Genomic DNA, 25,865 nt, shown 5'->3' with positions numbered 1-25,865 from the left:
TTCCCCCCAAGCCGACAGTGCGCTTTATAATCCGGTGCGCCTTATATATGGACCAATCTGGATTCATGGACGAGGACAAATTTATTAAAGTAAGCTTTATGTGTTTATTTTGTGTGTTGTGTGATATTAAGGTTTGAGCAACGTTGAGTTATTGATATATTGTTATTGTTTTCACGTTTGAGCAACGTTAAGTTATTTATTCTATGCCCTTTATAATCCAGTGCGCCTTATATATGGACAAAGTTTTAAAATGGGCCATTCATGGAAGGTGCGCTTTATAATCCGGTGCGCCTTATAGTGTGGAAAATACGGTCACTGTTCCTATGGTCTTACAAACTTATAATTTGACAAATCATTACATGTGATGAACTTATCTTTAGACTTGGCAGAGGATTCAAATATTCAACATTGTATGTTCAATTTTTATGAAGATACCAATTTAACACACCGTATTTGTATTGTTTCCTAAGAAAAACACAAATTTGAATTTCAGAGTTCAACATTGGAGGTGCAAGGTCCTAATCAGAGTGGTAGCAAACAAACCAAAAGCATCACCGCACAGGATTTATTGCGTCTCAAAATGTGACCGCCCTGTTGTCTTTATCTGTCATACATTAAATCTGTGTCCCATTACTTGGAAAACTGGAGTCAAACAAGAATTTTTCTCATTTCATTGAAAACATTGCAGGAGATCGCACTTTAGACCAGATGTTAGAATGTTAGGGTGTGGCGGAAGGATAAACACATGCTGTTTTTTGATGACATCAATGGCGAAAGTGCACCCATGATGACATCACACGGACAAAGAATTCTCTTGTGCGTTGTAATGTAAATATCCCGCACAAGCTCACTGAGTCGCCATCCTACAACTTTAATTCATACAGTAAAAATAGAGTAGGCCTACAATCGCATACACTGACGCACATTCCAACACAATGAAATGGAGAAAAGACCTGGCCACATAAATGGAGACAATTTATGAGTGTTTGTCCCGGCAGAAAGCTGCTGCTGTATGCAGGAACAGTAAAGCTCACTATGACAGGGCAAAGTCAACTTTGCCAGTTCATCTTGTGGCATACACACACGCGCGGAATACGCACGCACGCACACACGGTATTAGACAAAACCAAGCGACCTAGTCACCCAATAAATCTTATGCGTCTTCAGATCTACTCTCTTATTTTGGTTACTTACTCAAATAGCACAACATCTGCATGCATTGCTATTAATTATGCACATACTGCTCGACGGGAGCACTTCTCTCAAAGCGAGACAAGTGAATGACTTATCACTGTGTTTAGCCTCAAGATCAGATAAAGAGCCAAATAAAATAGAGTATGTCTAATTTATAGACAGTCGATGAGGGTTGCATGATTTTTGGTTGAGAGCCTGATTGTCTCTTTGGTAACTATAAATAGCTTATAACTGGGGTTTAGCGTAGTAAGACACCACTTAATCCTACTTGAAATAAAATTATATAATCAATAAACTGTCATTAAAATGAATATTAATTATGAGTGTTGGGTTTTCTTTTTGTGGTTGTTAAAAGTAGAGCATGGTCACAGACATTTTTGAAAGGGCTCATTGATTGGCATTCAAAAGTCAAGTAGCAACACATTACGTGGCATTTGTTATTCCATGTTGGACGTTTCTTAAATTCAACTTTACTCTTACTTTGGAATAAAACAATAACCCAAGTTTTGGGAAATTGGGTTTATAAGCCCCCTGAATAGACGATGAAGCAATTGACGATGTCATAATCTAGTTATCTGTCTACTTGTGTTTTGTTTTTCGAGTTGCTTGGGTGAATGTGGGTGGGAGGAGTCTTCTGCGTACACCTGTATTTAATAATAGTCAGCTTCTTGGCGCAGAAGATGCAGAAAACACCAGGCTATTGTTTATTTGCTACCAACGCCTGTTCTCGGAACCTTTCATAGTTTATCCCCATTGACGTTAGTTGAACTATTTGTTCTTGTTTCCCTCGTTCATTCTTAACTTTTGTAGTTAAGAACATTTTTCCCAAGGCATTAGTTTTTAATCTTCTCAATTTAAGATTTTATTTGTTGTTTAGTGGTGTTTTCCTATCACTGTGGGTCTATTCAGTTACTTTTGCCTTTGTACTGTTCATGATGAAATAAGTCACTGTTGGGTCTGTTTGTTTGCTTCTCAGGATTACATTCTGTGTTCAATAAAATTGTGACTGGTTTAAGGTCTGACAAAATGTCTTGACAGATTTCATCTGTTTACATGGTATAAAACAATAATCAATGCAAATTTAAAACAAAAAAAGTTTGAATGACAATTGTTATAAGTCATTGCAAGAACTGTAAAATGTTTGAGGCAAAAAAGTAATAATGGGCAGGCAATGTTTTATTTATATCCATCAGAAACCATGGCAACACGCTAACTTACATTGTGAACCCTTGCAGGCAGGTGTGACATTTTGGTTTGGCCTGAGAGAAAAAAAGTTCGAGCCCAATGCGACAAGCAGTAGTAGCAGCATCTGTGGGCCTGGCAGCCTCACAGGTTGCACCCAGTTGACGTCATGGACCTCGTGTGCTAAGTGGTGATCACAGCCAGCCATGCACTACTACATCTGTTCTACATCATTTTGATCCTTGACCTGCCCCAATGCTCATTGTGGGTAAATGGATGAGAGCAACTTGATGGGATTGTCTTTGGCTAATAGAGCTATAATTATGTCTAATTGGAGAAATATTATAGCAAGACATTGTAGTTAAATAAGGCTGGTGAGAACCTCAAATCGTCAGTCAAACTGAGGATTTACAAAAATACAAATTGGGGCAATTTTGGTGGATATTTTTGATCAACCTGACCACTCCACAAGATCTATCTTTTTATAGGCTATGCACTGTACAAGGCACCACATTAAAATGACCGTAACAATACATCATAATGCTTGAAATAAATATTAAACAGGTTGGTCTTCAATGGCCTTTGCAGAAGCATCTTGTGTTTACAAGGACATTCTGGAGATGTTATGTGCAGCAGAGCTGGTGTCATGAGACAGACAGAGCCCGCCGCTGGGATCAAACAGGCTTATCTTCCCATCCAGAGTCCCGGTCAGCAGCTACAGAACAAAACACCAGAATATATCATTCCATTGATTTCTAGCAATAGCAGTTTGCATAGTATATGGCATATGAGACAACGACACACCCTTGGATAGTTTTGACTGTGACCATTTGAATCATACAATTTTCAGTCCCTTAAAGCACAAACTACTGCAACATACCACTGTAAAACAGCCATTTTGTATTCACAATCGTAGTGAAAATGGCTGGGAAATTAATGGCCATTAATTATAACGCTTTAGATAGGAAAAAAAAATTGGGTGGGGCATCATTTTTCATTTGCTTATTGACTAGATTTAGAGTACATTGGAATAAGATATTAGTTGAAAATTTGACATTTTCCTAGAAGCTTGCACACGTGTAAACAGGCACACCATACGCACGCACGCACATGTTTATGCAATCACTGCAATATTTCTTAGGAATAGGAAGCATTACCTCATTTCTAACAGTCGGCTCTCATCTCAGCACTGAGTGAAAGCAGCACTTTAACATTACTGTTATAATACATACAGTCTATAGAATTTACTTATACAAGCCAGTAGGGAATAAAAGCAAATGGTCTGTACTTATGTAATATTTCAAAAAGGAATACCTTGATATGAGTGTTTATTACTATTGTAGCACACTGATTAAAATTCCTGGAAATTTGCCTTTCACAAAATAATCATTGTAGACAATCATGATATTTATTTTCTAATTCTCACCACAATATTTCATCATAATACAGCATAGCGATATTTGTGGGGCCATTATGAATACCAATATCGCTGCCTAATATTATTCATCCAATTAAGGATTAAAGTCTCCAGTTAGCTAGACATCAATATCTGCTGTGGAGGATCTTTTTAAAACATACGAACAGCAGGAATGTGCGTGTGAGGGGGGAACTACAGTATCTGCCAATTAGTGATATGAAACACATTTAGCTCAACAACAGACCACCATATTTCTCATGCACGGCCAAATACTTTTTGATGCACACAAATCTTCAGTGAGCAAAGCAGATGCTTTCGCCAGCAGCAGTCTGAGGAGGATTCGAAACATTTGACCCTACTGTAATTCGCTGCTAACCACACAACCATGTTGTCGTCCAGTTTCTGAACAGCAAGGACATGCAGTCATGTCCACAAGTATTGGGACACTATTCTCATCTTTTTAAACACCACCACATTGGATTTATAAAACAAAACACCAATATTGCTATACCTGCCACCGTTCAGCTTTAATTGAAGACTATTTACATTTAAATCAGGTGATTTTTTTTTCAGGAATTGAAAGTAAAGAGATGAATAAACAATTCCAAATTTAACTTTTTATTCCGTTCTAATAACAGTCTGTGGTGCTCTGTCAGGCCTTGACTGCTACTGTATTGAGTCCCCACTTCTTTTGGAGTCATTTTCTTTTCAGTTTTGTCTTCAACGATTAATTCGACCATTACAAAAACGAAATCCACTTATTTGTCTTAATAAGTCTTTGGTTGCTTTCTCTGTATGCTTTAGGTCATTGTCCGACAGCACTGTGAAGCATCTGATAAGTTCTGAAGCATCTGGCTAAATATGAGCAAATTATACTGTATTGCGCAAAACACTTTCATTCATGCTGACCTATGCACACTTATTTTTCAGACTTCTCAGAGCCTTCTTTTGACAATAAACTCCAGTTCATTTACCTTAATCCTGAATCTCTTCTATGGCTTGTGGTTTCGAGTTTAAAGGGTCAACGAGCAACTATATTACTGAGAACAGCAATAGGCCTGACATACGACTCATTGCATTGAAGCACACATTACGGTGTTGAGATAATTTTTCTAATGTACACTCTCAGCAAGAGTCTGTAATCCGACGCATTCCACCTAAGCGACCTCTAACCTTTGTTCACTGAGGATAACTCAAGCGAAGCTGATGATGACTGGCTTTGGAGGGTCACGGAACAAAGATTTTTTTTTTAGCACTGGTATAATGTAAATGCAGGGATCATGCCCTCGGCTGCGGGACTTCCCTGGATTTTGAATTTTGAAAAAAAAAAAAAAAAAACCCAGCAAGGTCAGAAATACTTATGCAATAGGTTAAGCCAGATTCATAAATTCTCAAAATGATAGAATCTTATGAAATTTGCTTTTCCCATATGAATGTTTTACAAGACACTGTCTTTTATATTGTCAAGACATACATGCATCTGGGAAGTCGCAACGTTTTTAATAGTTATGCTGAAGTCTCCCTCCAAGTCATAAATCAAAGTGAAAAGTTGCATGACGTGTCATCTATATTACACAATCGAAGTTATTGTTGGGTAAGCTTCCTGGATACCACAAAAAAAAAACCTACATGCGCATAGTTCAAAGTAGGAAATAAAATGTGGGTTTAATTTTCTGATGAGTGCGATCCAAATATTGCCAAACGTGTCAGCAAATAGTGTTAAATGCTGTCAGTGTGAATCAAACAAAATATCCATCAAGGGGGTCTTCGAATGAACAGCATGCAATGTTGACCCTCACAAATGATTTAAATGCTCACATTGAGACCACAGACTATGACCAAAATAACAGAATGTTCTGTACAGACGGAAAGCAACATGCACATGAGAGATGGAAGACGGCGCCATAAGTCAGCTATGAGACATGCACTACATCACAGAAAGACATAAGAGCAACTATACATCCGACCACATATACTTACATAGGTTACGCAAAACCAGTCGTTGAATGTCTGTATTTTAATGGCAAATTATTGGAAAACAAAGTATAATGATTGTATTTGATCAACACATACTACTAAGAGTAGAGCACTTTTAGGCTATATTCATAAAGTAGGTCAAATCAGATTCTTTTGCCCTTATCTGATTTTTTTTTTTATGTCAACAGTACAATTTTTTTTCCCAAGCACAACCCAAGCCTCTTTTGTATACGGATATAAATCGGATATGTATCCAACGTGACTAAAACTCAGGTTGCCCTCATCCAACTAATAAGTACCTTAAATCACATAGTTTATGTACTTAGAGAGATTCATGGCTTCCTGTTTAATTCAGTTCTATCTCTATGAACACATGCCTGCATCTCTCAGAGGAGTTCTGTCTCGGCTCCGTCTGAGTCTCACTCGGATGTGACATTCTGAAGCAGGCGGCATTTGTGTTTGCTGTCTGACCATCCAATGGAGTGCTTCTTAAGGGCAGGAAAATAATAAAAAAAAAAAATAGGGACAAAGTAAAGAGGAAGTGTTCCAAATGCCAATTCACCACAAATGAAAAAAAATACAATGAAAAAAGCTGACTGGGACGCCAGCTGCATTTTTTTTCCAGGCTGGAAAGAGCAACGATGATACATGTGGACCCTTGGAGACAAGAGCCAATGGGATGATTCACTTGGTCTTCCAAGTTGGGGGAGGCTGACAGAACAGCTGCGAGTGTCAGGAAGCGGCCACAGCTCTACAGTTTTTCAGCTAAAACTACGTACAAATATTAACTGAATAAGCCAAAACATTCTCATTTAATCAAAAATTCAATCAACACTTTTAGTATGGCTGTTGTGTTGATGCATCGAACAACTACCATCAATCCTGGACTATTGAGCGCTCTTGAACATAAGCATCACCCACGAAATTAAAAATAAGTGAAAAAAAGCATATTTACTGTGTATATAGTCCGAATTTGCTTATAAGCTGCAGTGTGTGAAAAATTTAGCAACATATGTCCAGGCTTGTATTATTTGTTGGCTGTATCGAATATCTGACTTGTAAATGTAACCAGTGCATCATCTAGTCTAGTTCTGGGAACTTTCGTGAATATTACAATCCATGTATGAGACATGTCTACTGAAGTCTGCCAATGCATAAAAAACACATTTCATTATGTAGCCCTCATTTTTTTTACATTATGTAGCTGATATAAAAACAGATTACCACATTGGCTCTTTATGTGCATTTATCTCACACTCCGATGTGTTAACCTTTTTATTTAACCAATTTTTTTCCTTCTTTGTATCTGGGAATGGATGAAAAAAGCTCTTTTGCTTCCAATAAGGAGGCAGCAAATTATGAAATGAAGTGTCATTTGACAAGTGCGTTAGCATGATTGAAAGCTTGGAGCTCGGACTGGCTCGGGCTTGTCCGGAATCATCCCTTAGTAATGCCGCTGGAGGCCTAGAATGTCTGCGATTTTTTTTTATAATGCTCTGAGCTCTACTGCTCTGTTCACATTCATTATTATCATTATTATTATTTGACAGTCCAAACATAGCATCTTGCGACAAAAGAAGTTTTCTGCTTCATCTATTCCATACAGTGGTATTTTGAAGTCATGTTAATTCATATCGCCACAGATTTTCACGCATGCATTTTTGAGATTTTATTCATGAATATATTCATATTTAATCATGCACTGGAAAAGACAAACCATTTAATGTGTATTCTAAAGCACTAATCCATTGGAAAAAAGAAATCACAATCCATACCAAGTCTTTACTGTCAAAGTAAAAAATTTGGGACACTGCACAAAGATGAATAAAACCAGACGGTAATGATTTGCACACTTTTCTAACCTATGATATAGATTTCTAATATGATGATGTTTTCCATCTCTGGTGTGGAACATTGTGAGAGGAGCTATCAAATTAGAAAACACAGCTACGTATCACAGTAACCTAAATTAAGCACAGACTCCCTGATCCTCTTTCCCTCTTTTGACCCAGTAACCTGTTTCTCAGCGCTGGCTGTTGATTTGCCTCGGGCTAGCTAGAACATTTTTTCTTAGCTTTATATGATACTGAAGCAGGTAAATTCCATACGAGGGAGTGAGTGCAGGCGCAGCATTATAACTGCTTATATAGTAAACCGCGCTCATGCAAAAAAAAAAAAAAAAAAACGGGAAAAAAGACATACAAAAGAAGCTTAAATAATTAACATAACATTTAATTTACAGTTGTATGACACCTGAAGTACTGCAGTTAAATTGTAAAGGACAAGTGAACAGGGTCAACCTGCGGTAATGAACCACAGACTTTGATGGTCTTTTGAGTATTAGGGTGGAAAACACGAGTGGTAAATGAGTGGAAAATACGCATTGCATTATCTGTCTGGGCCTTGCGGTGGAGAATTCTCGTAGCAATAAATATAGACATCTGGCCTCGAGATATGGCAACAAAAAAAAAGCAAGATGAGAACAGGTTGGGCATATAAACAATTTGACTTGATGGTAAAATATTGCGCAAGTTCCTCTGCAATAAATCTTATTCATGCTATTTCTGTAGTGATCTTTACATACTTTGCAGTTTGACACTATGGTTGCCACTAGAAGAATAATGCAATTGTGCTAGTGATGGCCTCAAATATATTATGCTGTATGAGCCACAGGGTTATTTAAATCTAAATCACCTTATCTCTTACCTGTGGAGTAGCAGGGTTAAAGGTCACACTTAGCACCGTCTCAGAGTGTCTCTGAAGCTTGTGAAGGTAGCTGCTGCTTCTTATGTCATAAACATAAGCCTGAAATGAAGATGATGGACTAAATGAACACACAAGACATACTATTGATCAAAGAATATAAAAATAATATCACAGATAGTATGTGGAAGAGAATATGAATTTGTATCAGAACTTGGACTACCAACCTGGCTGGCCCAGCAAATGCTTATGATTCAAAACAAACTGTATTATCACTCAGTATTTTTTAAACAGTAGCCGAAATTGCGTGGTAATATCAGTAAAGCTGATTTAGACACGGATGTTATGAGGTTCATTTCTTTCTATCTGTCATGATTTCACGTATGAATTCTGTGAAAGAATATAAAAGACTGGTTCTCAAATCTGTTATGAAAAAAAAAAAGTATAATAGAATAAGAATATTTTGGCTAAATATTGAAATACTCATATTTAAAGTCAAATCAGTTCAATCATCATCATCATCGGTTTAAAGTCGGTTTTCCAGGGGTCGCTTGGTTGGACTGGGTTCTTGATATGGCTTTCTTCCACCGGGAACGGTCCATGGCCATCTCGTGGTTGATGCCGAGTGCCTTCATGTCGGCTGACACGGTCGCCTGCCAGGTCTTTTTAGGTCGGCCACTGGGTCTTGTTCCCTCTACATTATAAGACATAACTTTCTTCACCCAGTCGTTCTCGTCCTTCCTCACTACATGTCCGAACCATCGCAGTCTGCCTCTCCTCACCACATCCACTATGGCCTCCACTCCCATCTTCTTTCTCAGCGCTGCACTGGTCTTTTCCTCCCTCATTGACACACCACACATCCATCTGCTCATCCTCATTTCTGCTCTGTTTAGTTTGTCTTCGTGTTCTGTTTTCAGGGCCCATGTCTCACTTCCGTACGTCATACTACTTCTGACGCAGGCTGAGTACACTTGGCCTCTCATCTTCAGGGAGGGGGCCTTAGATGTTAAGAAGGGCATGAGTTCCCTGAATTTCTTCCACCTGCTTCTCACCCTTGTGGTCACTGCTAGGTCCACCCCCCCCATCAGCGTTAAGCATGTCTCCAAGGTAGCAGAAGCTGTCCACCATCTCGTACATCTCCCCATCTACTATGAGCCCCTCTTGCTCAGCTGGGTCTGCTTGGGCGACTTCTCCCCTGCACCGCTTGCATTTGAAGGTCTCACTTGCAGCTCGTAGGCTGCCTTTTACTCCACTGCATCTCCGGTGTACCCATCTCTGACAACCCTTGCACCGGATAGAGTTAGCTTGCACTCCCTTCCCGCAAACTCCACATGGCCATGCTCCTGAATGCGATACCACTCCCAGGCCAGTACCACCGACCATGACCTTTGACTTTGCCGTTCAATGCATATTGATTAATTCATGTCTATATTATGGTCAGACACTGGTTTAGTGAGTTTGCATCCTTGGGGAAGAATTATATTTCTAGAGAGTCCTGGTATTAGGTAAGAGATGAAAATACCACAATCTTTCCTTATTGTTGCGGTGTGACTTCAGAGTACAAATTGCCTCAAAGGTTAAGGACAGCTCGTTCGGAACTCTTATATTGAAAATGTGATGATGACTCTCAGAGATGTCAACGTGCGTTATCAGTTACACAATTTTTCCTCTCTGGCTGCAATCAAGCTTCAAGAGGCATTTGTTTGCTTCAGTGCCACAAGCAGATAAAAACAGATGTGGAGATAGATGTTCGTTACCAGACGACGACTCATCAGATTCCTGCAGCTGTTTTACATTGGGATTCTCCGAAAAAGGCTCAAGGAAAACTGTCCATGGGTAGAGTGTTTCCTCTCCAAGGCATTTGATGTGTGTGGTGTCTAACAGGGCATTACTTGGCTGGGGGGACATTTTGTCAATTCCATGTAACATAAAACCTCAGATGTCTCCATTTACAAGACATATAGTATAGCAGCAATTCGGCTTTGTTATTTATATTATTTGGATTTTTTTGTTTCCTATTTTTTTCCCCCATTGCCTGTGCCGCTTATCCTCACTAGGATCGCTGACTTTGGACGAGAGACAGAGTACATTGTGAACTGGTCACCAGCCTGACTTACAAATTGTTATTACTGTGGGTGTTTGGAAAAAACGTAAATGTATGAATTCTGCTTAGCTTTGTTTTAGTATAAGTATGCACTTTGAGATTTTTTTTTCTTAATTTCACGCTCTATATATTATATTCCTAGCAGCACTGCACACTTGGCCACAGTATTCTCATCTTTGTATTGTCCAAATAAATGTTAATAAGTGCATATTTCCTTCCACTGCTTTTTACTCATACAAACAGTGAAAGAAGAAACAGGACATTTTCCAAGACACTTTGAAGGCAAATAAAATTCACTGTCTGGAAAAGCAATTTAAAAACACTATTTCAAAATGATGTTGAGTTGGACTTTGGAAAAAGGTCTGAGTTGAATTAAAAGTGTCTGAGTTAAAGTGCAAAAAAAGAAAGGAATCCTTGCTGTTAAAATGACCCCTGAACACGTGAAACAGTACAATCTTGTGATTTTTCTCAGGCAATCAGTGAAAAATTAAAATACGAAAAACTGAAAAAAAAAATGAAATAGAACTATACAAATAAAATGGACAAAAATAAAAGCAACTTTTATAACATTTTGAAATTTGGGTTTTTAGTTTCCAAGTATTTTAATGATCACACATGTAAAGTTTGAATGTTTTTCTCGCTATGCAATCCTGAATTCATATTAACTATCGCAAATAATAAAAATGTCCTATATACATCCACATAACTCAAATTTCGTTTGACTTGATACAGTACATTAACCATGATTCAGATCTAATTATGCATTAAATTATATGTTGTCAAATTCATAACCACACACTGATGTAAATCAACTTGTTGATCCAGAAGCTGCAGTGACTTCATTCAGTGGAACTCTTGTGGTTTTGGATTTTTTTTTCACTTTGTTAGCTTATTTTCACGCACAATTCATTTGTCACTTTGAAGGGCGCACGGAAAACTTCATGTAACAACAAACTTACACATTTGTCCTCTGAGCCGCACGCTATGAATCGACCACACGGCGAAATGGCGGAAGAGCATGAATGGCAGCGGTTCACATGATTATCGTAACGGCGTACACACCTGCAAAGATGCAGACAAAGGTTAGAAATATCCAGAATCAAATACAAAATATACTAAATGTTTGCCTGAGAATATTATTCTTGCTTCCTGTCGAGTAAAATAACAAAAATGTGAAAAAATGTGAAATTTTACAAATAGAGCTTTGCTTTGCTAATTTTTATTTTCTACTTATTTCACATCCAACATTAATTGTCCAATATATCAAAACAGATATTTTACGAAGTGTAATGTGTTCTTTTACGCTTTTCATGGCTGTCATTTAAAAAAAGATATTTACAATACACTGTTCTTTGTGCACTACACTAGTCTAATGAATGACGAAGTATTCCCACGTCATGACAGTGCACAACAGAAATCTGCCCCTGGCCCATATTTTCTTTACATTTTACAAAAATCTGAATCGGTGGTGAAGAATTTGGCCCAGGCTAACATAAAACACAGGAAAGAGGAGGTAGTAGATGACAAATGGCTGCTTCTCGCCTCATGCTGGGCTCTCCGTTTGCTTTGCAACAGCATGAAATGTCTTTACAATGCCACTGACAGCTAGCTGAGCAAAGGTCTTGCTATATGAGCTGAAATGTTGGCAGATCCAAGCCTTAACCTGATGTGGTGAGAACATGCCTTTCACGTTCCTGTTGTAGTAATCGAACTGAGTTAGTTGAAAGTAGGTCAAAGACATAGGCTACCGTATTTCCAGTTTGAAAGTGAAGGGGGGGGGGTTGGGGGTTGGGTAATAATAACACAATAATAATGCATACTCTCAGAATCATAGTGCTGATTTTGTCCTGTCCTTGTGGTTGTTTCAAAGATATGTCATGTTTGCATCTCGGAGGTCATAGGTTACAATGTCACTTTGCCAGGAACGACTTATGAAGAACTCAATTGATACCAGCATCGAGCTGCTCCAAGATAATTAACTACTACTGATTGACTAGGATTACATTTCAATCAACAGATAATGGGAACAAAAATAATAAATAAAATAATAACATGGAATGACTTCAAAGTTGTTGGCTCACTGCCACCAAATAATTACTATTACCACTGATTGACTAGGATTACATTTCAATCAACAGATAATGGGAAGCAAAATGATAAATAAAATAATAATGTGGAATGACTTCGAAGTCGTTGGCTCACTGCCACCAAATAATTACTATTAAAAATGAAGCTCTAACTCCATGACACACTAAGAATAAGCATTAATCTGAAGATAACTACAAAATATAAAAGTCAACATTGCATTTTAATCATTTGAAATATCAATTAAAATGGCCTCACCTATAGATGTAGGGATGGATGGATGGATGCAGAGATGCTCAACAGCCAGTTCAATATAATTGTATTTGCTTAATACTTATATATATATAAATAAATAAGCCCATTTATAAACGTATAATGTGGAACCATTTGACGGCTGCCAAAAAAAGAGGTTAACTGAAAAACCATCACTTCAGGGATCTCCCAAGGAACATCAATAGCACCGTCAACTCTGCTGGAATGTGGTCAAGCCCAGTTAGAGAAAGGTATTTCCCAGCACTACGACCCGGTTAAAAACAGTAAATAGGGAAAACAGACATTTAAAGATAAAAATGAGAAGTACAGTGACATATTATAGCGGTGACAACATGTCAAGTAATTGGCAGCTAGTAAAACCTGATGATATAGGAAAAACAGGAGGAGAGCAGAACTATTGGGAGTAAAAAAAATCTAAATTCTGAATCAATCTCGTCTTTGACCTCATTGAATAGCTTTCCCATTTGGTAAGAGACCATTGCTAATCTTTATTCTTCACATATCGAATGTCAAATGTGGCGCAGCTCTTTTAATATCGTCCAATATTAATGATATTATTACAAAGTAATATTGGACTACTAAATGGAAAGCATGTGGAGATGTGGTGAAAGTTCTAACACAAGCTGCCAACACAACACTGACAATAAGCAGTGTAACCAGTTCAAGTGTAAACACTGCTTTGGTTTTCTAGGTCAGAATCAGAGACCGACCGAGGCTATACCGAGGCTAGGGAGTGCTGTAGCCCCATCAGAAATCTGTGTCGCACCAGATAAGGCCCTCCAGCACTGTATTCGATATCTTATAGTAAAGTATATGTATTTATTATTTTTCTCATCCCCCTCTACATATCAGTCAAGTCCCTTTTTAGAACCTGGAGGAAAAAATTCCTGGAGCTGTGCCTGGTCAGAATGTGGATTGAATATTTTGCCTGAAGAAGATAACACACACACACGCACGCACACACTCAGCATTGTGCGTGTAGTAACTGTTCAGTATTTGAACGATGACTAAAAGACTCTGATCCTTTTTGAAGAGTGACCCTGAGGGTTCTTTCATGCACCTGAGTATTCAGTGTCAGACTGTGCTGAACACTTGATTTAAGATGGCTTTTAACAACATTCACACAAACCCTGGCCTGCGCAACTATTAGATAATTATTGTAGTGATTAATAACTGAAAACATGTTATTCCTAACTGATCCTGCGAATAGCGAATTACCCCCCCACCCTAAAAAAAAAAAAACATGTCAAAAACACCGAAGCAGACTGCTGAAACTTGGGTTAGAAATTGGGCTAGAATTGTTAAATGAATTATTCAGTAGTGGTGAACCATAATTTTCTGAGAAAACGTGTGGTTGGAAAATAATCTTGAGAGATAATCTTATGTGTAGTGAGATCAGATGGTACAAAGTCAAGATCTATTGTAATAGAGAAAGGAAGCGCATAACACAATAAGAATTTAAGGGATTTTGTGCTAAACAACTGTGTTATCTTAAGAAAACAACATATTGATGCAAATGGGGGAAATGGCTCAATTTGCTATTGGGAGAAGAAAGATTGGACTTTGTTTCGTGGTCTAATGGTTGCAGTTTTGGCCTTGTTACATAGTGATGGGTGCAACCTATAAGTGCAACTGCATACTATGGCAAACATAAAACACTGCATAGCTCCATTAGGAATAAATCATCTGAATGCATGACGTCTTTCTTTTTTAGGAAATTCTGCTGAACATTCAGATATAAACTAAAACTGGGGTGTGTCTTACTATGCTGCAAGAAAAACAGTATTTTCTAAAAAATGTGGGTCACTGCAGCGCTTTAAACTCGAGCCACGTGAGTTCATCAGATAGAACATAAAATTAACTCGAGTAGAAAAAGGGCTCCACTTGTGCTAAATCTTGATGGAACTTTATTTGATGAGTGTATTATGCCAGCCAGATATTAAAAAACAGAAATTGGGAGGCAAGCCCACATGCTCATCAGATAGCAAAAGGATTTTAACTCAGTTTGGGACAAAATGGACACAAAGGTTACACAGGAATTCCTTTAGCAAGGCCAAAACAAATATTTTTTATGATCCGCTTTCTACGAACAATATATCCTCTAAGATGACGACTATTATGGCTTCATATGTTTAGACATGATAAATAATAAGTTGGGGAAACTTTGAGAAAGCATGTTTAGTTGGAATAAAGAAATTGGAGGTAAAGTATTTTTGTAGTTTTCTATGGTTTTTGTTTTGAGTTAAAAAATAGTCCACTAACCTAAGTGTGCGAAGGTCCCACATCTTCAAGCCATCCGTGATTGCACTCGTGACGAAGAGGTTATACGATTCTGGTGCCTGTGTGCTGAACATTGAGCCCTGTGAAATATACACAAATGGACGAAAATGCTTCGTCGGGACACGCATGACTCAAATAGTTTGCAACTTAGCTTCTCAGAAAATCAAGTGCATGGAAAATACTTTTGCAATATAGCCTGTATAAGCAAACGGCTTCCAAATATTTCATTCCACCTCGCACAACAGTGTGCGGCGAGGTAGAATTAAAGCCAATGGTAGTGAAGCTGGAATGTGAGATGTTTTCTTTTCAACAATTTATTTTCCATCCTTGATCCACCACAGTGAGATAGCACTCGGTTATATATACAGTTTCCACAGCACACATATGCCAATTCCACATGACATCTCTACCAACCTATCAGATGATGCATAAAAGTGTGTCTGAAATAGGGAGTTTTTATTTGGATTTCCATTAAGAGTGTGAGAATGGGAGTCTGAGAGGGCATTTCCAGTTCAGTTTTCCGAGAAGTCCACCGCTGTGATGAGTTCCAGGTGAGTTTGTACTGAAGAGGCGATGGAAACTTCAATTGGGAAACGTTGCTTCCCATGCTGCAGTTCTCCAGATTTGTCATATTTGAGACGGGATAGCAAGGTAAAACTATGTGTCCAGGCTGAGGCAATCCCTGTGATCCTTCCTGGTATTATCCCGCCTGTGCTCTGCGGGCCCTCGGGCACCCATTGACGCACTATCTCAGCTGAAACAACACAGTCAACATTGATGGCGCACAATAGCTGGTGTGACAGTAGAGAGGCACCTGTGAGGGCGAGCCATGAAGTGAGTTGACGCAATCAAGTGTGATCCATGCCATCCCACCTAATCCAGGCTACCAAACTCACATAGAACAACGTACCCAAGTGAGGGGACGTTAAGCATGGGTCACTAGTTATGGGAAAATTCAAATTTGTTTTATGAACAAGTTGTTTTTTTATTAACTCCTCATGATGGCGCACTTTGTTCAACATTAGGCTAGAAATATAAAGCCTTGCCAACCTCTTTATTTGACCCAACAGTGCCTTTGAGAGGAGTCAAAAAATACAATAATTAGTTCATGAAGTTTGAAGCTTCATTTTCACAAAGCGAAGCTTTATTTTCACCTAGTGACTCACTAGGTACACGGGCTCACAAGTTCACAAGTTTTGGTCAAGATCTTGATCAGTATATTAAATGTCACATTTTCACTTGACAATGCAGAGGACTCATTGTTATGCTTAAGACGCTTGCTCCAATGAGTGTAAATCCTCATCAGACATTGCCAGTTGAAATCCATCAATGGTATTTATAGTTTTCATTCTGAGTGATTCACAATTGTATTCTTCAGAGCACAAAAATGGCTATGGATGCAGGCCCAAGCTGTCTACTTGTTAGACAACAGCAAATTGGCCCCATGCTGGTCCAAGACAGTGATGTGGGAGTAAGGATGCAGAAACCAAAAATTGAACCATGGAACAGTTTCGTTCCAAGGCTATCATTGTGTGGAATCTCCTCCTGTCTTCCCATATGGCACTTATAATCCCAATAAACCAGGGATTCAAACGCAGATAGATGGATGATAATGACCATGAGCTTTTAGCCACTGACTTACCTCATTCACACCACAAGCTAACACGTTTGCTACTTCACAGATAATGTGCTCCTTATGTAACCAGCCTGACGCTCATGGATGTCTTACGCAACATCATAACATCTGCCAAATAGTCGATCCTTCTCGATGAAGATGGAACTCGCTCTACCCATTGATGCCAAATCAAATAAATTTTCCTTTGTGGGGGTCTGAGCTACACGCTGGCTTTGCTTTGTCTTTTTCCAATAACAAAGCCAATTATCAACATTGCTATATGCATTTTTTTTTTCTTCAAATACAGATGAGAACACTGCGTGCTAAACATTGTATTAACAGTTGGATGACTTTTGGAGAATTTAAATGGGGTACATATTAAACAGTGGAAACAGTGGGATATAAATTAGATATGGGGGATTAGATGGAACCATAACTTTCAAATAGGAATTGCAACATTTTGAAATGAGTACCTTGTTTTGTGTTATACAGTGGACGGCTCTGCTGTGAGCATCAGGCACCTCTGCGGCGACTATGCCTTTGTTCATGTCAAACACTTGAATGGAACGATTGGAAGTACATGCCAGAACAATGTCTGAGCCAGGAAAGTTATGGGAACTATATGGTGGAGTCAAAACAAGTATGGAATTAGATTGAATTTGAGGGGAAAAGGTCTATAAGATTTAAAAAAACAGTAAGCGTTATCTGTATTTTACTTTGCCTGTACAGACATTCCTGAAAAATGAAAAACAAAATAATCCCAATTAAAACCAGCAGTGGTAGCTACAGAGGCAACTATTTACATGGCTCAGATTCAAGGGGCCAGCTAACAAGATGAGCGGCTTGATTCAATTTGTCCATCAAAACATGTTATAGTCTGCACTTCCTGTTATAAGAATAAAAAAGAGAAATGAAAGGATACATGCGAAGAAATCATTGATAGCAGACAAGTCTGTAATATCAGCACCTGCGGATGTTGAAAAGCAGCTTGACAATTTGACAAAACTCCGCTGTTGATATCTGAAATTAAAAACAAAAACAAATGAATACACATCAAAGTTGGGGTATTATTCATTTGTTGTTGTTGCTGTCATTACAGCTCGAATAATTAATAATCAACTCAAAAGTTCCCGTATAATAATGCTATAAATCGATGTAGCACAATCCATTCATTGATATAATAGAACAAAAAAAAAAAATCATGATCGGCATCGTTCATTTTTGTGCAATATTGGGAGAAAATTATCGATGCCCACCAAAACCCACATTACCTTTTGATGTCATCATGCGTGACATCCACATGATACAAATACAGGTGCAGTGAGTCTCCCAATGCAAGTAGCAAAAACTTGTCCAGGTAATAAAACTGGGCAGCTTTGATATGTTTAGAGGACATATTTTTCCTCTGAAAGAAAAAAATAGACATGAGATATTCACAATCTCAAAATATTCACAGAGTTCTAAAAAAGGGTTGTTTTAATTACATCATTTGACTATTCATTCTGTTTGCATTACATTTGAATAGAAAGTGAGTGGTCAAGTCTACATAAAGGTGACATTTGAGAGGAATGACACAACTACCAGTGTAGGATGGGAATGCAACATTTACCATGATAACGGCAGGCTCCGGGACGTCATGAGTCCAAAGTCGCAGAGTCTGGTCATGTGATGCACTTAACCAGTACTGCCTGTTGAGGCTCCAGCTCACACTGCTCACTGGCTTGTCGTGCCCTGCAAACAAAGAGAGCCTTTCATAATCGCCTGGGAACACAGTGTGTATTTGCAACATTTACTTTTATGGAACTCTTCTGAGAAGTGGACAGAGTGAGAATTACAGCATCCCTTTGTCACCTGACAGTGGTCATTGTATCTGTGCTGCCCCCTTTTGGTGCGTTTGATATAGGACAGATTGTGCCTAAATCCCACTTAATAGCTTTAGCATTAAACATCTGCAGTAAAAAAATCTTCACCTATACGTTTGACAGTTATAGTTGAGGCAGTAAATATCAGTGCAGTGTTTCATCTCATGCCAAAGATCCATTTCAAAGTTATTTACAGTAGCCCAAATAAGGCTCGACTCTTGATTTGTTTCGTAACAAATCAAATTCTTCAGTCTCTTTTTTCTCATAAAATGATTGCAACTGAGAGAATAGGGATACACTGAACTACAAAGGAATGTGTGCACTGTTTTCAAATCAAGTTAGCAAACTACTAAAAACTAAAAAGGACCCTGCCCACATACCTGTATAGACAGCTGGATTGCCAGAAAGGGACGACTTGTACATAAACACAGAGTTGTCACCTAGGCCACACAGGATTTGCTTTCCATCGCCTTGGAGAAATGAAATACTCATTATCAACATGTATATTTTACATTTAACAATTGTTATAAAAGCGGTGTACATTATTGAAATTTTAGATAACAGAATTTGATACTCACCTGAGTACTGCAGGCAATACACTGGCTTGCTTGAAATACTTAAATTGACACGAAGAACCGTAGGTGCGGCAGTGTCTTCTGGGTAATCTTTGAGGAATAAACCTCTGATTGAAAATGAATATGATTTCAAACAAATCCAAGAAGAACTGTAATTTCAATTGGGATAATAAATCACACTTACTTCTTATTAGTCTTCACTGAGGACTTACTTTTCGGAGCAGTTGTTTTGGGTGAAAAAAGAAGCTTTCTGTAACAGAAGGAGAAATGTTGTTGCTCTAATGGTAGTAGTAGTGGAAGGACATGCCACAAAATTTGAGGTGGGATTTGCCGTTGTGAACCACTAACAAATGTTTCCAATTCAAAGCGGTGCAGTTCAATTTAAACTAAGAAGAATATATATCTTTTTTATATAATATCTATGATGCTACCTTGGAGAGCTTGTGTATCCAGATGATTTCACCTTTGAGTGAAAGACAAGCGGCTGTTCCTTTAAACCACCTGGAGAAAAAACACCCCAAACAAACATTGTGAAGTATATTAGACAAATGCGTCTGTGTTCATTTGTCGTGTATGAGACACACGCACACAGTTATATAGAGTTACTATAGAGTCTACAAGACCACCATTAGCCACAACAACAGTCTTTAAATTTACAAGGCTTATATGGAGGACTGGAAACAAAAATAAATAAATCCATCAGTGTTATTTCAAAGACAGTTCTTTCCTGGAAAACGCACTCAGTTGCCCCAACAATCATCTGTGGGACTAAAAGTCACGAGTCATTAAGCTCTTTGAACCCACATAAGTACATTAAATTGTGGGATTTTTTTTAAGAAGTGACAATGATTGGTTTAACAGTGACTCTGTCTATCTCAGGATACATTTTCTTAGACAAAGCCCAGGAGGAAAATTACATGGTAAAAGAAGTCCAACAAAAATACACAGATAATAATTCAGGCTTCTAAAAAATTTGAAAATACTACATCTATATGTCTTAAGTGTCCAATGTTTAGCAAAACTAATAGGCGTAACAGAGACTGAAAGTTGGGGATCACGGTATATACAATAGAGTACAAATTCAATTATGAAACTTATTATATGATGAATGCATGAGCCATTAACTGGGGTAATTTCTTTAGCATGTATGATAGCATCTGTCTGTCTTTTTTTTTTGCAGTATGAAGCAACAGAGTCATCTGTCCCCATTTCTCAATGAGGGAAAGGAAATAACATCATAAACTAATTAAACAATTATGACATTTAATATAGAATGACATTGTCACTAGCAGTAGGAAGAATAAAATGGAATTTGAGCTGTTCCTCCAGAAAACCATCTTTTTGAAACAAAATGGTTAACATCATAACTGTGAAATGAGTTGTCACATCCTTTCTCACTCAGCTCTTTAAAAAGAACTCCTGTAGACATGTTCCAGACTTACAATGGAATAATGTTTTCTTTTCCAAGAGCCTGAGAGGTTTATGGTTTAACATGTTTAAATTCTGCACATAGTGTACACTTAATAACACAGCTTGATTATGGCCGAATTAGTCAGTAAATGCTTGTGGCTTTGGGTCTGACATAGCAGTGGTGCAGTACATCTCGACGACATCACCACCGTGTGGCTCAGCAGCTTTCCTCAATACAACTGTGGGGAGTCGGGATAATGTTGCCCTTTTCCACCGCTACCTCTCCGTGAGAGCAACATGAAAACCGCAGCAAACCACTGACCTCCCTTGAGAAGAGAAGTAAGCTGCTGCCAGAGCCTAATTATACACCCGGGTCACAAATAGGCTTATTTGACCACGGAACCCATGACTGCACAAAGCAACCCCATTTGGATAATTAACACCCACATATTGCCTGCGATGTGTTTGTGTCTGCGATTAGATTTCTAGTACCTGTTAAAATGCTGAACGCGCTCAAATTGAAGGGAGTTAAATAAGTAATTACCAGTCCCGGGCTGTGTGAAGGAAATAATGATTTCCATTCTCTCACATTTAATGTGGACGTTTTGTCAAATAGACTTCCAACAATTCTTTTCTTTTAAAGCAGAAATGCTTCTGTGTTTTGTTTTTCCTCAGGGATTTTCCTATAGATTTGTGAAATATAATTCAGTTTTAGTGTAAGTATACATTCAGAGTGGAAAATATTTTGTCAGAAGCTTATGAGTTTAACATCATGGACAGGATAGCATCAATTATCCATTCTTATTAATGTTCAGGTCTAATCAATTGGGAGTGTAACAATAACATCAAGATTGTCATAAATTGTTTCTTTAACAACATGCAATCATTTTGTAACTGCAAGATGGCAACACATCCTGACCTTTTTTCTTCAAATGATTGGGCTCCTTCTTCTTCAACTCAGCATTGAGAGGTGACTCCAGCAGTGGGGGGGAACTGGAAACAAGAGAGGGGTGAGTCGGAGAAAAAGAGTAACTGGAATTGAATGCTCATAAACGTTTCCATTGCTGGATTATTAGTCGCTCTAACGTTGTTGACTCATCAAAAATCAAATCCCGCAGCCGCAATCAAGGCTGCAGCTTGCCCATTATAATTTTCCACTGCGTCAAAATTTCAGGGGTTAAACACAGATCGTTCCATTTTCAACTCTTTAACACTATACTTTGCCTCAATAAACAACCATTAACACTCACATTCACAACCTACGTTTAGATTTTAAATTGGACTGAATGAGTGTGAAGAGTTGTTTGTCTCACTCTCCCTCTGTATATATTTTATACGTATATTATATGAAACGTAAAATGACTTGCGTGTTAAATTTCAAGATTACCTTGGAAATATTGAAAAGCCTTGACTTCCCGCCTGGATTCTTTTTACGTCACCCAAACAGAACTCCAACAGGGCCACACATGGAGTAAACAAAGAGCTCACTAAAAACAGCATCTGTGTGGCAAGAATTCAACAATTGTCAAGGTAATGGTTTTCATCTGCTGTATATGTAGAATGTGAAATTTGTTTGAGGACTTCAGACATCATTACATACTATATGGCAAAGAGTCCAACAGCGGGTTGTAAACATAACGCTCTTCTTGCAAAGTTGCCAAAATGCCATTTTTAAGTGGAATGGCCATTAACACATTAAAATGTATCAGAAAAAAATGGATGAAAACATCCCTTATTCCATTTACCAGCGATAGACTTTAAGTAGTAAAGCAAAAAAGCACATACTTAATGTTTATAGTAGATGTGCGCAGTGTGTAGTCGACACAATTACCCTAATAATGACCTAGGAAAGGTTTTGACAATAGGACAGTGTGGATATAACAAATATGAACCACCTGAAGTAGAGAGAAATCCAACACAAGCTTTACATGCAAACGCCACACAGGAAAGCGTAAATTGTAGCTCTAGTACTCCACATCTAATCTAATTTTAATTTGCCCTGTCACCGAGGAAAGCAAAGTTCAAAGGTTATTAATCAAGATGAGGAAAAATGTCTAGTTTCTTTGAGGTATACTCACAGAGTTGTTATGTTTGTCAGAGAAGACCCAAGACCCAGCCATCGAGATGCTCAAATTGGGGTAATCTAGAATCAGTTGAAATGCAATTGGCCAATAGCATCACAGTCATACTAAAGGGGATATTTTTGCAATTGTTTGATGTATAATTGTTGACGGTTACCACGATGCATCAAAAGCAACAATTTTTGCCCTATTTTTAACACCATGTTTTCTACAAAATACAGAGTTATCGTTTTTTTTTGCCCATTGGGCTTTTTAGGCAGCACAACAGGAGCAACATGAGTACCATACCTCTGAAATGTAAAACAGTTACTAGCTCTGATGTAGCCAGGTTGACTACATACAGACCATCAGTGCTTCCAACACATAACCAGCTCCCGTCCCTAGAAAGGTAAGCAAACTATAACGCAACTTACAAAAGTGCATCTAGTTATTTGAGAGAACAACTTAGCATAGTTGGTTCGATAATTGTTCCACTTACGTTTTCTCTGCATCTGTGTTGCCATTACATGAGCCAAAAGAAACAATTTTGAGGACAGGTACTAAAATTTCTACTTCTGATGACTTTTCCCCAACACCTAAAAGAAGTCATGAGAAGCAATATTAAAGTAAATTAGCTCATCAAAGTACAAATGCAAGAACCCGTACTCCATGTCTCGGTTGTCACCTGCTTGATGTCGTTGGTCATTTTTGTGAAGGTCTATTTTGGTCACGAGCTGACAAGAAAAGTCAGCCTGCAGAGAAAAGCACCAAACCTACAGCAAACAGAAAATAATTGCTTGACCACAGCAAGGATTTTTTTTTTCTTTTAGTAAAGGTCATTTTGCTGCTAAGACTGAATGTAGCAACCTGTCCATTTGTGGAGCCGGTGATTATGTGTCCATTTTCCTTCATGAAGAACACACTGAGCAGAGGAGAAGCTAAAAAATAGAGTTTTGGTAAATGTATTAAACTATTAAAAATAATCAGATCTGTTTTATTCTTAGATGTCACACCTGACAGGACAAAAGACTGGTAGAAAACTGATTCGGTTTGTAGATCCCATACCTGCAAGATAGTTATGTACAGTTCTTTTCCAATATGTTTAATAATACATCAATCAGAATGCTAACTCAGTACCTTAAATGTACGGTCCTCTGATGTGGTGACAAGAATGTTTTCATCCCACGAGCAAAACTCTGCTGACGTTACAGGCCCCAAATGGCCAGTTAACGTTGAGATTGTTTCCTGTTTCTGATGAGAAAAACAATCATAATGGCTTACCATCTGTATCTACAGTGTATTAGCATTTGCATCTCCGGGTCAGAGTTCAAATATTAAAAATGCATTTGAAGTTATCAGAATACCTGTGAGCTGAAAACATATGCAGTGGCTCCAGAGCATGCAGCCACTCTTTCATCAGACGAACAGAAGGAAATATGGACCACTTCACCTGGTAGGCTTCCAATAATTGTCCCGGCTGCAATTTGACCTTTGGTAAAAATTCAGTGAATTAAAGAAGACCATTATGCAAACTCAATGAGAAAAACAATACGTGAGCTGTTAAATGAAATACCTTTCTGGAAGTATTGTTCAGAGTTTAAGATTATTATTGTTATAAAAGCACATTAATTCATTTCACTTGTCACTTAATGCCCGGTTTGTGCAGATTTGCACGAAGCAACTTTCTCTTTCCGTACCTTGGCTCACTCTTCTCTGGCACACTTCTACATTCCAGACGATTATATAATCAGCAGATGCAGAACAGAAAAGGACAGGTGAGTTCTTTTTCCCAAAAGTCATAGAGGTGATTTCACCATGATGGCCAGTGAGCAGCAAGGCCTGTATAGATGCAATAAACATTAGCGATCTTCATGCCAGTGTCTTTACTGTACCATCCTTCCATTTTTCCCCCCTTTGTGCAACATCCCGTCTTCAAAATGCCATTTCATCCCCCTCTCCTTATGGAAAGGACCAGCCTGCAGAACATGGCCGAGCAGTAGTAAATAGAAAGCTAAAAATAAGTTGTGATAAAGGCAGCTCAATGATCTGCCAAACAGTTGTGTGGTTTTGCGTTGCAGTTTTGGTTCCCAACCAAATGTCCAAAAACGTGCATGTTAAGTTTCAATTTATTTGGGGCAAAAATACAGACGATCACTTCTGACATACAAAACTGACAGATTGCTCACACTATTCCACTTGTGTTATGGCAGTAATGAACAAGAGTGTGACAACTAGCAAGCAAATAAATTACAAAGCCATTTCCCAATGTAAATAAAAACATCGCTTTCAGCATCATGTTTCCAAGGTTTCACAAAAAACAAGAACATACAAATAAACTCACATTAATAAAAATATTACTTAATACTTGCACAATTGTCAAGATGCTATCCGAAGATATGAATTATATTCCATTCTGGACATAGAACCTTACTAAAATAAACATTGGATGACTAACCTTTTGCTCCACGTCCACATTACTGTAAATGAGAATGTCCTTGCTATTCAGAGGGATACCAGTGTAATCGCAACTACAAGCCAGCCGCTGGTACGATACAAGTCTGTCACAAGTCAATTTGAACCTTTCAACTATCATTTTCCTTCTCCACGGAAAACCACAAACCCACCTGATCCTTAACCTATTAGCAAAACATGATAGCAATTCAAACAATAGCCACTAAGTATCTAGCATTCGTTACTCCACGTTTTCTTAAAAGAACACATTTGATTAAACTTAATGAGTAATTTAAACATTACAAGTGATAGTGCGGGCAAACGTTTGCGGTTGCTAGGAGATCTGTGGGTACGCTTAGCAAAAGATTGTCTATTAAACACGATTTTGTTATCCTTCACTATGACGAAGGCAGCGCTGAATCTCGTTTCAGAGTGGGACGTCTGTAATGATGAAAGAGTATTTGTACTACCACCTATAGCCACCAGATGACAGGCAATTACATATTTGTGATTGCAAACCACTCAATTGTGATCAAGGTACATACAAATTGCGAAATAAAAGAATTAGAAATCAAAGAACGAGGTTGTAATGATACTCAGATAATTTGTACGATATTCACAGTAAATAACTAGAGCCACAGTAAACAACGGCAGCCCTTATGCTGGTTTTTAAT

At 38.2% G+C, this 25,865-nt stretch overlaps 1 protein-coding gene across 3 annotated transcripts; it reads right to left on the bottom strand.

The window, feature by feature from the left end:
- Nucleotides 1-2,349: 2,349 nt before the first annotated feature.
- On the bottom strand, nucleotides 2,350-25,825 carry wdr27 (WD repeat domain 27). 3 transcript variants are annotated; one of them, XM_088385676.1, is made up of 24 exons: nucleotides 25,196-25,817; nucleotides 24,438-24,579; nucleotides 24,105-24,229; nucleotides 23,878-23,991; nucleotides 23,754-23,805; nucleotides 23,608-23,678; nucleotides 23,426-23,513; nucleotides 23,240-23,336; nucleotides 23,050-23,141; nucleotides 22,759-22,823; nucleotides 22,068-22,180; nucleotides 21,600-21,673; nucleotides 19,702-19,771; nucleotides 19,455-19,520; nucleotides 19,274-19,377; nucleotides 19,076-19,165; nucleotides 18,443-18,564; nucleotides 18,105-18,238; nucleotides 17,756-17,853; nucleotides 17,307-17,428; nucleotides 15,201-15,298; nucleotides 11,540-11,642; nucleotides 8,477-8,575; nucleotides 2,350-3,091 (listed from the first exon to the last, which is right to left on the bottom strand). In XM_088385676.1, exons 1-24 carry the CDS (start codon nucleotides 25,331-25,333, stop codon nucleotides 2,978-2,980), a joined length of 2,391 nt encoding a protein of 796 aa, XP_088241802.1. In that variant the 5' UTR covers nucleotides 25,334-25,817; the 3' UTR covers nucleotides 2,350-2,977. The 3 variants fall into 3 exon arrangements, with proteins under 3 accessions (XP_088241802.1, XP_088241803.1, XP_088241804.1); XM_088385677.1 differs by lacking the exons at nucleotides 2,350-3,091; nucleotides 8,477-8,575; nucleotides 11,540-11,642; nucleotides 15,201-15,298 and adding an exon at nucleotides 15,658-16,032 and having other exon boundaries at nucleotides 25,196-25,825; XM_088385678.1 differs by lacking the exons at nucleotides 2,350-3,091; nucleotides 8,477-8,575; nucleotides 11,540-11,642; nucleotides 15,201-15,298 and adding an exon at nucleotides 15,658-15,972 and having other exon boundaries at nucleotides 25,196-25,823.
- Between the last annotated feature and the right edge of the window lie 40 nt (nucleotides 25,826-25,865).

The sequence above is a fragment of the Syngnathus floridae genome, chromosome 9 (assembly GCF_059516105.1).
Source record: "Syngnathus floridae isolate MCC-2025c chromosome 9, RoL_Sflo_1.0, whole genome shotgun sequence".
NCBI lineage: Eukaryota > Metazoa > Chordata > Actinopteri > Syngnathiformes > Syngnathidae > Syngnathus > Syngnathus floridae.
The sequence above is the reverse complement of the archived record's forward strand: the minus strand, read 5'-3'. Positions and strand labels throughout refer to the sequence as shown.

Excerpts from the sequence above, each read along its gene's own strand:
- wdr27 (XM_088385676.1), bottom strand. The coding sequence starts at position 25,333 with ATGATAGTTGAAAGGTTCAAATTGACTTGTGACAGACTTGTATCGTAC. Across the intron at positions 23,514-23,607 it reads CCGGCTCCACAAATGGACAG|GTTTGGTGCTTTTCTCTGCA; the intron begins GTTGCTACATTC and ends TGTTTGCTGTAG. Across the intron at positions 8,576-11,539 it reads GCGGCTCAGAGGACAAATGT|GCTTATGTTTATGACATAAG; the intron begins GTAAGTTTGTTG and ends TCTTCATTTCAG.